General features: G+C 38.8%; 1 protein-coding gene across 2 annotated transcripts in view; it reads right to left on the bottom strand.

Annotated features, from left to right (window-relative positions):
* EMC2 (ER membrane protein complex subunit 2) overlaps window positions 1-15040 on the bottom strand; it is a 45362-nt gene extending 30322 nt beyond the window's left edge. Inside the window, exons 1-3 of one of the 2 annotated variants that reach the window (XM_026099718.2) lie at window positions 14892-15040; window positions 7449-7562; window positions 4450-4514 (exon numbers count right to left, since the gene is read on the bottom strand). In XM_026099718.2, the coding sequence (XP_025955503.1) occupies window positions 4450-4514; window positions 7449-7562; window positions 14892-14931 (219 nt within the window). In that variant the 5' untranslated portion in view covers window positions 14932-15040. Of the gene's footprint in view, window positions 1-4449; window positions 4515-7448; window positions 7563-14420; window positions 14557-14891 lie in introns of those variants that run through there. The other variant, XM_064507803.1, reaches the window with a different exon arrangement.
* Between the last annotated feature and the right edge of the window lie 709 nt (window positions 15041-15749).

Genomic DNA, 15749 nt, shown 5'->3' with positions numbered 1-15749 from the left:
ACAGAACCCTCCTTTTCAAGGCATTTATTTATACAACTCAGTTTTAAACCTGTTCTTCAGTTCTAAGGGTCTGGTGGAGGCTTAACTACATAGTCTGTTCCATCCCATCACATCCACTGGTCACAGAAAATATATGGACAGATAAGCAAATTGGTAAAAATTACCAGGTTCCCTCTCTGTTTCTGTAAATGAAATAGGTTCCTAGCGCACAGCAAAAAGAAGTACTCACATCTCCCCCAGACACAAAAGAATACAGAGAGAAGAGAAAAGAAGGAGACAGTAATCAGTGAAGTAATGTTTAGCCTGCAGTAAGCACAGGCTATTTGCATCATGATCTTGTTAGTACCAATCAACCAAGATCTCAACAATGCAATTTCATGTAATAAAAGACACAGATTTAACACAGAAACAGTCTACTGGCACTTTGAGTGATGGCCAGGTCAAATGCTGCTGCTCTGAACTACAAACTGTTACAGAAAACTACATGTACTTAGCAGCACATTACATAATCTGAACTAACCTGTGAACAATTTAACAGACAAGGAAACTTGCATAAAACTCCAGAGGTAGCTTCACTCTAGCTTCCATAATACAAATGTAACTCTCTATTTTTTAAAAAGAAGTTTTGCAGACCATAAATCCACTGTGTGGTCCAATACTCTGGCTATCCTGAACAACAATAACTTTCACAATAAAAGTATGCTCTGGTTTTCTCCAGTAACCTTTTTAAAATGTCAAAAATTGTAATATAGAGCCTAAAGCCCACAATCTGCAGATAGACTGCTGCATCCAGAGAAACTCCATCGACATTACAGAGAAAGATGATGAACTAACACTTGAGTGCAGGGGGTACTCTGAGACCAGAAACGTTTGTGTACAGATCTGACTACATGATCATAATTGAACTGAATACAGCAACCACAAGGCCAAAACAAACTCCAAGAGCTTAAGACATCAGGCACAATTAAGTGACATGAAAAGCTGGGAGACAGTCATGAACAATCCACTGCAACACTTTCAGAAACAAAAGAAGCCCTCTGCAGAGATAAAATACATTAGGTATATCTTCAAAGTGCTCTGGACTCAGCAGCACTGAATGTCATCTCCTTTTTTTTAATTTAATTTGTGATTCCTATAACTGTTTAAGCTAGTATTTATTTTTGAAATGCTACACTTGTTAATAAGAAGTTCTATCAGTTCCTACAATGAGCACCAGTTCTGCACTATGCCAATAATCTACTTTTGAGATTCTCTCAGAAACTCAGGAGTTACAACGGCAAATCTAATTTATATGTACAACTTAAAGTATTGTTAATTTGCTTTCTGATTTTTTTAACCAGTAAGTTTTTAGCTTTAAAAGTCTGACTTAAATTCTACAACAACAAGGAAGTATAAACTTGAATTTCAGCATGTAAGACACCAGTAGCGCAGGTGCCTGCCAAAAGCAGGTGATTTTGCTAAAATGTGTGTGTGAAGGACAGAATAAGCTAACTGCAGTGGTTGCATGCATTATGCACAATCAGTTTGTGTAAGACAAAGAGGACAGCAGTAATAAAAAGAAAAAAGAAAAAAAAAAAGCCAGATGAATGATTCTGTGAAAACCATCTCAGTCTCCTCCTTTGGAGCAGATGAGACCCATTCCCGTAGGCAAAATGCATCACAGCTGTCAGAAGCTCCCTGCTAAAAAACAGAAGTTCCAGAGCTGTTTGTCTACTTTGGGGCTATAGCTGTAGCAAAAAAAACCACATACGATGTTGGCTTGTTTGAATTAACTGTTTCTTTACTATAAATCAATCAAATTAAAAAAAAAAATCCAAGTTTCCCTCTAGGCTTTTTGCCTACTTTCTGAGATGCATAAAATGTTGCAATCTCTCATCTCAAGCAATATCCCTTAGAGGGCACAGAAACTCAAACTCATAATCTCTGCCAGGATTAGTAAAAACAAAGTGTTTCACAACTGATCTTTCAACACTGGCTCCCTCAACAACTTCATGAGTCTTCCTAAAAGACCCTCAAAATAAAGATCAAAAATGTTTTTGATATAAATCGGCACACAGAAATACATTTATTTAAACAGTAAGTCTATTTGTTTTTGTTTAAACAGACAGCTATACTAAAACAGTATTTTCTTTTGAGGAACATAAGAGTTATCTAAGACAGGGAAGCTCACTGGGTTCACAAGTTCAGTATTTTGTGCTGTATTTTTCAGCGTACTCCATTTTACCATATACATACAGAATTTGAGATAAAGATTTGAGAACTTTCTAGTTCTGTCTACTTTCAAATTGCCCTTCTCCCAGTTACATCCTCTAGTCTGACCCCTTGCGTAGCACAGACCAGTGAGTTTTGCCCAAACAACACAACATGAGGCTCAAAGACTTTACGTGGTGTCCTGCCACATGTAGGAAAATAAAATACTGGAAGAGCAGTTCTCACAGATGACTTAAACTCTATAAAGTATCTTCATATTTATTTGGAATAAGCCCAAGATTGTTGACTTTCAGGGCACAAATCAACCCCATGTCTTTTCCCAGCCTTTTGTGAAGGATAGATGAAAAGTTCATTAAAGTTTGGGTGCAAAACAGTCATTTGCTTTTTTCAGTTCCTGCCTGCAAAGGAGTAGCTAAGTTTGTGTTTTACAGTTTTAATCTAGTGAAAAGGTGTTACAGTTTTACATTAGCTCATTTTATTTAAACTGTTGTTTGTATATATGCGCAAATAAATTTACATACAAATTGACTTTAACTAAATATCCATAAATAATATTTACATTAAAAAACACAGAATAATTTAGGTTGGCAGGGACTTTTGGAGGTCACTTGGGCGCAATCCCCACTCAAAACAGAGTCAACTTCAAAGTTAGAGCAGGAGGCTCAGGGCCATATGCTAATCAAGTTCTGAATCCCTCCAAGGATGGAGATTCCAGTCTCTCTTGGAAAACTTGTTCCAAAGGGTTCGCCGTCCTTATCGCTAAAAATATTTTCCCAACATCTACTTGGAATTTCCTTTGGTGCAGTCTGTGTCTGTTGCTCTCATCTTTGGCTCCATCTTTGTACCTTCCCGTTAGTATATATTTGAAGACAGCAAGAAGATCCCCTCTTAGCCCTCTCAAGACTAAACAAACCCAGATGTCTCAGCCTTTCCTTACACATTATGCACTCCAGCTCCTTAATCATCTTGGTGGTTGTCCACTGGACTTGCTCCAATATGTGAATGTCTTTCTTGTGTTGAGGAACGGAAAACCGGTGCACAGTACTCCAGGGCCAAATAGAAAGGAATTACCATTTCCCTCAACCTGCTGACTATGTTGTCGCTAATAAATGCTCTCTCTTCAAATACAACACACACAAAAAAAGAGAAAATAAGCTCACTAATGATACAGCAAGGTTGAGGAATCATCAGTTAAAACTCACAGCATTTATCTGACATTCTTTACCTAATGAGTAAAAGCAAATGCTTTAAAAAGGGAGCTTTTCTGACTAACTTGTGAGAGTGAAATTTAAATATAAGAAATGCTCTGTTTACCTAGCAGGTATGCTTAATAAGAAAACTATTCCTTACTTTAATCCTCTTGGAGAGAGTTCACCTGAAGCATTGATCTGTTCAGAGAGAACAGCACCAAGTACTCTGCAGAAAAGTTATTCCCTTGACAATCAGTTCCCATACTTGAAACGTACTACCTTAAAAACAGTCAACAGCAAGATGTTTCTGCATTTAGGAACCAGACTTGTTTTAAATGCCAAAAGAAAAAGAATTTCATTAATTTTAACATCTTCAGGCCCTTTTCTGACTTACAATTTTAACAGACAAAAAGTCAGAAATCGCTGTGGCACTTCTTCTTCAGGTGATGAGGGAGAATTAAGTGGAAAAATAAAACCAGGTAGCTAACAAAAAATGAAACAGTCTTAAGTTTATAATGTGGTCTTGACATTTTAGTAAGAGCAAAAACAGGTACAACCACACTTTCTTCCATTATTACTCATTTGTAAGGCTATAGCAATTGGAATTATATATACTGGCCTTTCTGATGTACCATACATACATCTAACTGTGTGACTCCTTGTCAGTGATGATAGCCAACTTGACAAATAATATGGTATGCATGACATGACATTTTACCCCAAAACATTCAAAAAACCAATATAATTCAAGACGTTTTCAATAAACAAACATTCTCTGTACAATATGGCAACTTTAGTATTATTCTTGACATTTAGCCCATACCAGAGTAGCTGTAAATATTTTCATGGCTATTGGAAGAGACATGATCTGTCTAAACAAAAGTTACACATTAGAGAAGGTGGGTGGAGGCAGTTTCTTCCCCGCAGTGTACTTCTCGATATTCTAAAAGCTCCAAGATATGGAGCTCAGAATATCCTATAACTATCTGGAAGAGATTCCCAGGAAGAAAACTTAAGGTTTGAGGAGAAAGTCAACTTGAAAACTTACCAATGCCAAATCATCTCGACTGCAGTCCAGGGCAGCAATCATCACCTGTTCATATATTATCCAAACTGGACACAAAAGAGACATTAAATGCAGATAATTGATTTTTTAAGATAATGGGAAACACCTAAAATGTAAATAAGATTAATGAATTCTGTCTCTGTATATTTTCCCCCTTCAACTCCTGTGGATCATTACTGAAAAAGGGACATTTTAACAAACTGCTGGAATTAATTAAAAATACATTTAAGCAGTTTTATTGCTTTTAGTAACATAAAGTACCTTTTGACATCTTGAAAGGCAAAAAGCTCTAATTCTCTGCTTTTCCTAACATTATACCTACAGTTTTCTAAACAGATCTCCATTAGGACCTGCTCTCTGATCAGACCTGGAAAATAGCCATTTGGGCTAGAAAGAAAACAAATTTCTTTAACTGTTTCACTGCCAAAACTCCTATAAACATTGCTTTCTTCCTGGAGTTGGACAATTTCTCTAAATCAATGACAGATTATGTTATTCCTATTTTAGCTTTACTGAGTTCTTGAATGGAAGGAACTCAGAATTGTTGTTACATAGGCTACAGAAAAGATGTGTTATGGCAGAAGGAAACATATAATGTGAGTACTGGAAGTACCAAGTGTTCTCACCTCCTGTAAGTCAAATTGGGGCACTCACATCACAGAACCAAACCAGAAGCAAGTATCTTCCAAAATAAAGACAGCCAATAACAAAGGCCCTCCTGAGCTTTTTTCTAACACACATTCTATTATATGAGTTTCCACTATTTTTAAAAAGAGAATATTCCTTCTTTCTTTCTAAATATATAAAAGAACTGACACATGCTAAATTTGTCTGTATCCTTTTTTCCCCACTAAACAATTCATAAGAGATGTACTCTATTTTTATAATATAATTTATACAATTTTTTCACGAACGTTAAAATAGATGCATCAGATACAAAATATAGATAACATACATAAATATACAAGGCAAGTTACAGAGCTACCCAAATAATCCACCCTATTCTGTTCAGTATTTTCCCTTCTATATGCATTCTGAAATGAATCATTACAACATCCAGGTATTTTCTGAAAGCACATTAAGCAACAAGACTAACATCGATCATATATGATGATACCTTTACCGTTCATGGCTACCCAAAAATTCTAGGTGCACTGTACCTTTCTTCTTTTTAAATGGTATACAGTTTCCATTCCTGGGTTTTTTTTTTTTTTTTTCAAAAATTAAAATGAACACAAATATTTAAATAAATTTCAGATACTTTTATGCATTTTTCTAAGTAGCTCAGGAACACTGCAGCTAATTTATCTAATAAATCCTAAATGTCAGCTTTATGAAAGAATATGATATATATATTTCGAAAAGAAGGACAAAGACAACACAGACAAGAAGGGAACGAAAAGGACTGACTCAGGCTGAGTTACCGAGGACACTGTTTTAGAAGGGCATTGGCAAGATCTGAGAGGAACATCAAGCTCCTACAGCATTCGACACTAAAATACAAATCTCAAATTCCTAACAACAAAATCCTAGATCCTAAAATCAAAGTTAGCTTTCAGAGTTTTTCTAAAGCAGGGGGAAAACTGTGCTAATTCTTTTGCAGGGTGCCAACCAACCAGCCAGTCTAAAAACAAGTACGTTTGTCACAGCTATAATGTAAGACCCCCATGTGCAATATCTACTTTAGGTACTGAATCTCCGTATCTACTTCATGACTCATTGCTATGCACAGAAGTGTCTATGACACAGTGTTATTTGGGTAAATTATCAACATATTTATATCCCAAAATCATAGTATTTGCAGTGACCAATGTCACAAGTTCCCTAGCACTAAAAATACTCCAAAACAGACTAACAGTGCAGAAGGTGCAAGACAGAACTACAATAATATATCACTGTATCACTAACAATATCACTATAAAGAAAATCATATCTACAGAACTCAAAATTAAATATCAAAAGATTCCTTCTCTGATAAGAATATGAAGCAAAGTATACTTCTGCAATAATTATGTGGATTTTAATTCCTGGAACACTGTATGAAGTTAAGTATTTGAAATTAAAATTAACCTACCAAAGCTGAACAAACAGTTAGTCACACAGAACACTGTAACTTACATTAGTAAATACAATGCACTACCGTGGCTGTTGAAATCCAGTGACTATATAACAGCTGTTAATGAAAATGAAAGAATTGCAAGAAAATTATATGGTCTGTATTAAGTTATCCAAATTATAAAAGAAGGAAACATGAAGAAAGAGGAATGAACATTAAAAAAAAAGAAATCTGCCTGTGTGACATTAATACGCAAACTTACAACTACTCTTGTGACAGTACTTTATATTTTATTTCACGCTTACAGAGAAGTGTGCTATTGTATTGTTGTGAAACACGTTTCTAAGCAATTTTTTCGTATGAAACATTATATGCCAAGTTTCTGTCTACCAAGAATTAGTATAACGTAGTTAAAACCCCCTGAAAATAATAATTTTATGGATAGCAGAAACCTAGACTTACCTTCAAATACAGTATCACAAATACAATGCTATAAGAAAAATAGCCTTCTTGCAGTACTTACGACTTAAACTAAGGAATAGCTTTCTCTCTTATAAAAAGATACTTTTCAACTTTTGCCATGCTGTTGAAGAACATAAAATCAGTTGAATGACAGCTGGATAACAGATTAACGCCAAGTTTTCACATCATGGTCTAACTACTAAGATGCCAAACTAAGAGTTCAACTAGGTAACTCTTCCGTCTATTTTCACTGCACCCCATATCCAGGAAAGAAATCAAGGCTGGGGATTCAGGCAGCCTATTAAACTAAGGAAGCAACATATATTTAATCAACATCAGCAGATAGAGAAAAGCTACACAGAAGTATAATACACAGGTTGAAAGAAGAAAACAGAATAAACAAAAACAGATATGTGCAATAAAAGCTAAAATGATGGAAGTTTTAAAAATAATGTATACTTACTGTCATCTCCAAGCTTAGATGCATATTCGTTAATTAACTCTTCTCCCACATCCACTATCTGTTCACTGTTTCGGTAGTTTTCTTCCCTCCATTTCCTCATTTTATCACGCATATCTGGGGGGGGAGTCAAAAGAAAATACTAAGATTTCCAGAGAGTAACGGAATTTGAATTTTATGTCTGGGAAATAAGCATTTGAAGAATGGTTTTAGAGAGGGCAGCAGATCTAAGAAAATGACCTCCACTAATATTAAAAATCTACCTGCGGACAGATCGATGCACCTGGCTTCTGAAACTGTATCAAACCTTGCCTGTGCGCTAATACATATAATATCAATCCAGCTTCTGAATTTGTAGGCTATAATGTTAGTAACATATGCAGAAACCCCTGATTTCTCTTTAGCCGATAAATAATAAAATCTAACGGACATTACCCATTGTTAGGAAAAACAGGCTTCAACAGTTCAAGCAGTTTTATACTTATATTTGCAAACCATATCAAAATTGCTTTATCTTTTCCAGGTGAATAAGTTCTCACTCAAAGAAAGTATCAGAAGGGCTATGAGAACTCTTCTGCCTCTCATTTTTACCAGTGCAAATCAAAGGCTGTAAAATTCCACTCCAGAAAGCACCAGCACACTCCTACAGACAGGAGCACCATGGAAGACGGGCATGGCAGTGAAGGCTTTCTTCCCTGGGGGAGGGCCCAAAGGCATAAAGACTATCATTCCTTATCAGTTAAGATAGAAAAAAGCTTCTTTTAGCATGAGGACATCTGTTTGCTTTCAATTTTAGGAGTACATTTACTATGAACCAGATCTCCTGAACAGCAGGGCATACTCATCTAGTGAGCACTAACTAGATGAGGATTTTTTTATCCCCTGAAATGCAAAATTATTAAGAATTTTTTATCAGTTCCATACACTAGAACAAAAGGTTGAGCGAACATAAAGAGAATAGCTTTCTATATCATATAGCATTTTTACTAATCTGAAGGTACCATGAAATCTGTTGCCAATTTTTTTTTTTTTTACTTTATAACAGCTGGAAAAACAAACACAAACGTAGATCTAAATACTGTCAGTTTTTCTTGTACTTCAAAATGCACAGTTTAACATAACTGACAGTTAAAAATTATGCACAGAACTTTCTTCCATCGACTTGAAGTGATCTCAGATCACTCATAAAACTGTTACTGTGCTATATTTTGTATTTTGAAATTCAACCAAAACCACCACGGGGTTATGTTTCATACGCATGAGTAAAGTCAAATGGCTCTAGACACATGATGATCCCTGGAAATTCAAAGTTAGACAGCAAGAACGTGAGAGAACACAAATACTCACAAAAACCGATGAGCTACACATATCAAGAATAAGTCATCTCATTTTTACCTACTCATTTACTTGGAGATTACCAACAACTCCACTGCAGTGCAACTCCAAACGCAATTGTGTCTAAATTATTTATTAACAGACTGCACATCTACCATTCATCATCTAACTACAGATTCTACAGTGATGGCCAAAAACAGCAGGACAGGCCTAGTACATCAATCGGTGACTGAAAAGCAGAAAACAAAAATAAATGTTCTCATTCAGGTGCATCTGTCAAAACGTGCGTTAGTTTAAGAAATACTGAATTCTCTATAAAACGCACAAGAAAGTGCTAAAAATTACAGTAACTTTTTTTTTTTTTTTTTACAATGTTCTCAAACTTAATAACAAGTCAACTCTTGGAGACAAATCTACATGTACTATGTAATATAAGGTTGGGCAATAACAAGCTGGGATTTTAGAAAAATATAGTTAAATAAATGACCAACTTTAATTACAATTACTTCTCTGTCATATATATAGGTGGGTCTTGAGCAACTGATACATCTGTTCTACTTTTGGATTCCTTTAAAATAGCAAGCTATGCATAAATAAATCAAAGTGTTATAAGCTCAAAGGAACAGGCACACCTGCCAAGATATTTGTTGGTCCCTAAAAACATACAAATGATGTGTAGCAAGCCAAAAGAAAAACCTGTATTTTATTTTTGTTTCTGCTCAGCTTTCAGTTAATTTGGCCTAAGCAACTAGGCACTAAGTAACTTTCATAATTATTTCTATTTCATTTGTTTGTTCAGATGACATACAGTTTTCAAGTCCTTAATATCTAAAACCACTTGATGAAATCAAGGTAGTTATCCCTCTTAGTGGAGACATACATTACACACTTTAAATCATTACCTTGACATATGACCACCGTTACCATGGTCAGTGAGGGAGGGATTCAGCAACCAGCACATTTCTAGAGCTCATTTTTATATTATTCTTCAGTTGCAGACACCCAGTGTTCCACCACAGCTCAGTTCCACCCCCTCCCATCTTACAAAAGGGGAAATAAATAAATGAATATAAAAGCCCCACCAAGCCACCAACTCAACAAGGTGACCCAAGCCCACACTGTGTGTCGTGGCCCGGCTGCGGCTCGGTTCAGAGCTCCAGCCCTCTGTCTCCAGCCAAACATGTGCCAGTAACTTGCAAGCTTAGCAAGAGGCAACAGAAATCCAGCTGGGCAACACCGATGCCACCTTTAACTACGACAAAGTGGCCTGAGCTAAAATTTCAGGATCTCACCTTTGCCTGTTGTAATCACGCTACTTCAAATTTAAAATCTGGAGTAAACTGATCTGTCCCCAATTACAACAAAAATCAGGAATACGCAGAAGCAAGCAAGCACAGTATGGAATGCAACAAATACTTTTCATCAACATTTAAGTGAATATGGATTATGAGAGACAACGCATTGGACTCAGCTTTCTATTTAGTGGAATCTTTTAATAGGAAGTAAATGTGAATTCAATTTAAGTCATAGAAAGGGAGCAATTCGTCATAGAAAGTGGACTCTAATAACTAGAGACATGGTAGTTAGAAATGTTCCTCTTCAAAATTCATTTGGGATTTTCTCTTTGTTATACAGGACATTTCCTCATGCATGTGTTTGCAAGAAAATGGCCCCAAATATACAGACTGTTTAATTTGATTTTATTAAACATTTTTATGATATATACATGAATTACAAAGAATCCTATAAAAAAGTCTCATGTGAATGTGCAACAAAAAGTCCTAACGTGCTACTACTTAAGTAGTGCAATTTTTAATCTAAAAAAGAGTAATTACTGATTTACTGATCCAGAAAATCTGTGTAAGGTCAAGAATATAGTTATCAAGAAAGTTATCCAAAATCTTGCAAAATAGTCTCCTGACTTGCATTCCATTTATGTTAAAGGAAATTTAGTTTAGAGAATATGACATCTCTCTTTTTGGTTTTGATATCCAATGAAGAATTATTGATCAGAAAAAGAGTTGCCCCGACAGCCTTCAGAGACCTCCAGAAAGCATGTCTATCATTAACTGAAAGGCACTGCTTCATATTAGCTGCATTTGGCATGTTAACGCAATTGCGCTTCTGTGCAAGCAAGAGAAGGAAAAGCAAACTTGGTTTATTTTGTCCAATTCTGACAAGACATCAGATGAGTTTTACTGTGAAAGCCAACTGTTACTTTATTTAGTTTCAACAGTCATGACTGCTTCTTCTTTGCCAATCAAGCTAATTCTGCACACACAGACCAACTTCTGTGGGAACACAACCAGTTCCTAAAATAACTTTGTAGAGATGTCTTTTTTTAATATTTCCACTCATGGGCCAAATTCATCTTTAATGTATCACTGAAATCGTGTCAAATAGTTATCAACAGCAAGAAAAGTTAGAAACAAATCCAAACAGAACAGAGGCGTGCCAGTGGCGTTGCGTTGCTTGGGTCGACCATATCTATAAAGTTCTACATGGCTTAAGAGGTTCCTAGAAGAGACTGGACATCACCAGTTACTGCTAATACGCCAAATCTGCAATATCATGCTTTTTTGGCAGGCAGCAATTCCTGGCTCCCTGTCACTACACAGTTTCTAATTCTTGCAAATATAAAGCAGGCAGCAAATTTAAGGCCATTTTCCATGGAATAATAAGCAACCCCCAAAAAAGCAATGTACCAGCTTATGCTTAAAAAAGCAAGCTGTAAAATATACAATGAATGTCCACATATAAGCATTTCTTTGATACAATAGCACCCTGAAGCCATGTTTGGATCATATAAATCCATTGCTCAAGATCCTGAAGTTAGATAAGGGACATTTTCCTGCTCTACTGTTTTCAAAACACAGTTTAAAACTCAAGACACAATAGCAGACAAAGTAAAGAAAGAAAAATAAAGACAACAGCTTCAACTGCAGAAATCACAGCTATTTTCAGATGTCTTTTCTAAGCACCTACTTTTGCAATGCACCTACCTAGTACACAATTTAATCACTGTTAAACACTCAGGTTTGTCATGAAGAATGTGACTGAAAATTAAGCAAGGTTCAAACCGTATTTTGTTTGCCTAGCGTTAGTCTTCTTCCCTAACCTCCAAGCACAGTTTCATCTTTGAGCAATACGTAAGTGAAATCCATCCCATTTAGAAAGCACCAGCTCCATAAAGGATGCTTTTTTAAAAAAACACCAACCATATACTTGATTTCATAGAAATCAGTAAGTGTTTTAGATACATTTGAGATAGGCTGCATTCAGTTCCCAGAACCATGTTCAAGTTCTCCATCAGGGACTAGGACACAACACTGCTCATGAACAGCCTCACTGCACTCGTGGTCTGTAAAAGTCCACATGGAATACAGTGAAAAAGCTGCCTTCGCTGAGAAGAGTTTGTTGCAGGAATTTGTTGGTTTTTACTCTATTTCGCATCTCTTAAAGTGTGCCAGAAGAATACAATGTTTCAAATGTGTGTTCTCTAAAGCAGAGACAGCTGTGGTACCAAAGCCAATCTTCAAAGCTTCCCGGGACATGCCAACCAACTCTTTCATTTGAAGGTAAACTGGAAGATATCAACTTAAAAGTTGGTATGACAAAACACCCTGACTAGTCCTCAAAAGTTTTCATTCAGTTCAGTATACCCCTAGGCAAAAACACGCACCTTGCACAGTGCCGCAAATGTCAATTAAAACTCTTGAAAATGGAATATTCCAGGAGAGCAGGGCACTCATCCATGCAACGTCCAAAGGCGGTAAGCCTGAGCACTCTATGCCTACCTGGTCGTAACCTTCAGATTACAGAATAAAGACAGCGAGTCTGCAATACCGTCAGCCAAAACAAGGGTGGGCTAATTACACAGGGAGTGTATCCATGCAATATGCTACTGGTCCTGTGAAAAAAATCTTACTTCTCTTCCCAATCACTGACACTTTAAATAGCAGGGGAAAAAATTGTATCTCTGATGTAATTTTTGTAGCAATTTATATTCAAATGAAGTAAAAACTGAAAAATATAATCAAACTTATTTAGGCAGCGTGACTTGACTTGTTTAAATTACCCCTTGATCATAAATGCTTACCATTTTTTTTCCAAAGAGAATGCATTCATATTTGGTCTGGTTTTAAGGATTTGTTTTCAATATTTGTATTAATAAATCAAATAAAAGGCCTAAAACAGGCCATTGTCACTAATAGGTCAATGTCAACATATCTTTCTCAAAACTGATAGCTTTTTTTCAGTTAAAGTACCACAACATTGGCACTGTCATTTCTTGATTTCTTAGAAGCCTTCTTTTCAGAAGCTTTTTTTTTTTTTTTTAAAGCAGCTTTTGGGAAGGCCTAAAAATAAACCTAATAATGCTACACAGTCGGACAGACAGACACACACACACAGACACATGCATGCTTTCTTTCCCATATATTGGCCTGCCTGCTCTTTATTCAAGTTCAGCTTCACAACTGGTATACCTTCTCATAAGATATATAAAAACACACACATAATCTTTTCCCAAAGTACGAGATTAATCTAATGACATCACCATAATGCAACTGTACATGCTGGCAAGCAAACTCTCTTCTTCATCCTTAATCATTCGGTTATGGTGATACTTACTTCAATACCAGAAACAATATTTTCTGATATTAATGCAATTCCAACTGAAAACTGAGTATTTCATATTCCATTTTGTGCTGCTTTGGAGTCCGCCAGAGGAAGCGACATGACCGACAGACCGTGCACTACTTCTGATGTGCATGTGACTGACATCTGCTGAAATACCTCCCGTGCAATATTCCTCCTCTTTCCCCACATTACAAAACCAAACTAACCAATAATAATTTATGTTCAGGAAATCATTCTGTTAACTCTTTTTTCTTCTCCCAATTCCTCAAGTATTTCCTCATGGATTAACATGGATTAGTAAATAAATAAAAACAAACATCACGCAGCTTCTCTGTCAATGCATTGTCTACCTACCGTGTAGGTAGGTTACCTATCTGTAACACATTGGGCCATTTATGTTTAAGTCCCTCTTTTATGTCCAAAATTATGGACAAGCATTAGTTTATTTCTGATCTGAGACTCCAGTGGGCTTGAGCGCTGTATGAACGAGCATTTGGACATGGAGGTGTGAGAACAAACTGCTTAAGAAAGAAGAACCATTCCGAATTTCGGGTAAACCACAGTAGGTTTCACTACCCCCCAAAAAAAAAAAAAAAGAAAGAAAGAAAATAAAAAAACTGCGCTAAGATCAAACAGATATACAAAGATTTAAGAAACAGGATTTTCAAAAACTTTTATGTCACGTCAGAGCTCCTGAGTGCTCTTCCACAAAGTCTCATGATTGAGTTTAGAGAAACATCCGACAACTTACTCCACACAGGCTTCCTTAACAGACTGAAAGATACCAGCTACGTTATCCTAAATCTTGTTACCCCTCCACTTTTAAGACTTTAGCTAAAAGCATTGAGCAACAGCAAATGCATCTAGTATTGACGTAGTTCATCCCAGCAAGAATGTTTTCTTCCAGTAAAATATATGCTGGATCTCCAAACAAAGTGCTCCAGAAGAAGGCTGTCCAACCACCCTGCTCTCACGTCAGCGTTACACGTTCGCACCTACCCTCCACGTGATTTTACTTCACCAGAAAATATTTCCACCACGGAATAAACAAGAACTTTGGGGCTATGGAAAAACCACCACCAAAAACCACTGCTACATTTGAAGTCGGATCACCGGCTCGCTCCTGCCTCCGCAGCAACCACAGAGCAACGGAGAGGCAAACCGGGGCCCGCCCGGCCGGGCTCGCTGGGCCTCGCCCCGGCAGCGGCTCCCTCGGACCACACAAGCCCCCGGCAGCCCGGGGAGGCGTCTCGATGGCCGGGCCGGGCCGGGCCGGGCCGCCCAGCCCCGCCGCGCACGAGCAGTCGGGGCTCTTCGCCACCACCGCAGCGGCCCGGCCCGGCCCGGCCCAGCCGGCGGCGACCGCCGGGGCCCGCCGCAGCCGCGGGGGGGAGCCGCGGGGCGGGCCGGCCTGCTGCGGTACCCGCGGGTGCGGGGCCGGGCCAGGCGCCCGCCGCGGCGCTGCGTTACCTTCCCAGGTCACGTCGTACATCTCCGAGACCTTCGCCATCTTGGCGGCCGCCCGCGTGACGCGCCGCCGTGACGGCCGCGGCCCTCATTGGCGGGCAGGACGGGGGCAGGGCGCCGCGGCGGCGGCCGGGCAGCGCCGCAACGGGGCCCCGCCGCCCCCCGCGCCGCGCCGCGCCGCCGCGGGCTGCCTTCCCTGAGGCCTCTTTATCGTAAACGCAGCAAAATTCGTGGTTCAGTCATAAACGTCAGCAGCGCTAAAGCGCTGTGAGCCCAGGCGCGGGACCTGCCCTACGGGGTTAGCGCCGAGGTCCGACGGGCCCCGCGTCCGGCCGGCCGCAACGGGCAAAGGTGGCGCCGAGGGGAAGGTGTGAGACAAGGCAGGCATGGAGCCTGCTCTCCGCGCCCCGGCCCCAGCCAGCTCCGGGACACCCGGTAACACAGGTGGTATTAATAGTTGTAAATAAAGTTGTCCTGTCTTTTTTAATCCACGTGGACTTTCAGCATCCATGTATTGTGCCACAAAGTTTAATTTGTTTTAAGCTTGTTACCTGCTAGCTCATTTCGTGCCCCCGGGCTTGTTTTGGACAAGACAAGGAACAGCCATTTTTTACTCACTTGCTCCGAGCCGCTCCATGTTTACCGGCCACCCCCGTGGCGCCGATCTCTGGAGCTGCCTCGGGGAAGGCTCAGGCGCGAGAGGGCTCGCGCTGGGGCCCTGCCGCTGACCCGCAGCCTGCGCTGCTGCTGCTGCCGAGTCGTGTCGCCTCTGTCTGCCTTGTGCCTTTTGTCTTCTAACACTGCAAGTGATTCTGGGCACAGACTGTATATATGAAGGATTTCTTAGAAAAGAAGGCTCCC

This window comes from Dromaius novaehollandiae, chromosome 2 (genome assembly GCF_036370855.1).
Source record: "Dromaius novaehollandiae isolate bDroNov1 chromosome 2, bDroNov1.hap1, whole genome shotgun sequence".
NCBI lineage: Eukaryota > Metazoa > Chordata > Aves > Casuariiformes > Dromaiidae > Dromaius > Dromaius novaehollandiae.
This window is presented reverse-complemented; position numbering and strand designations above follow the sequence as displayed.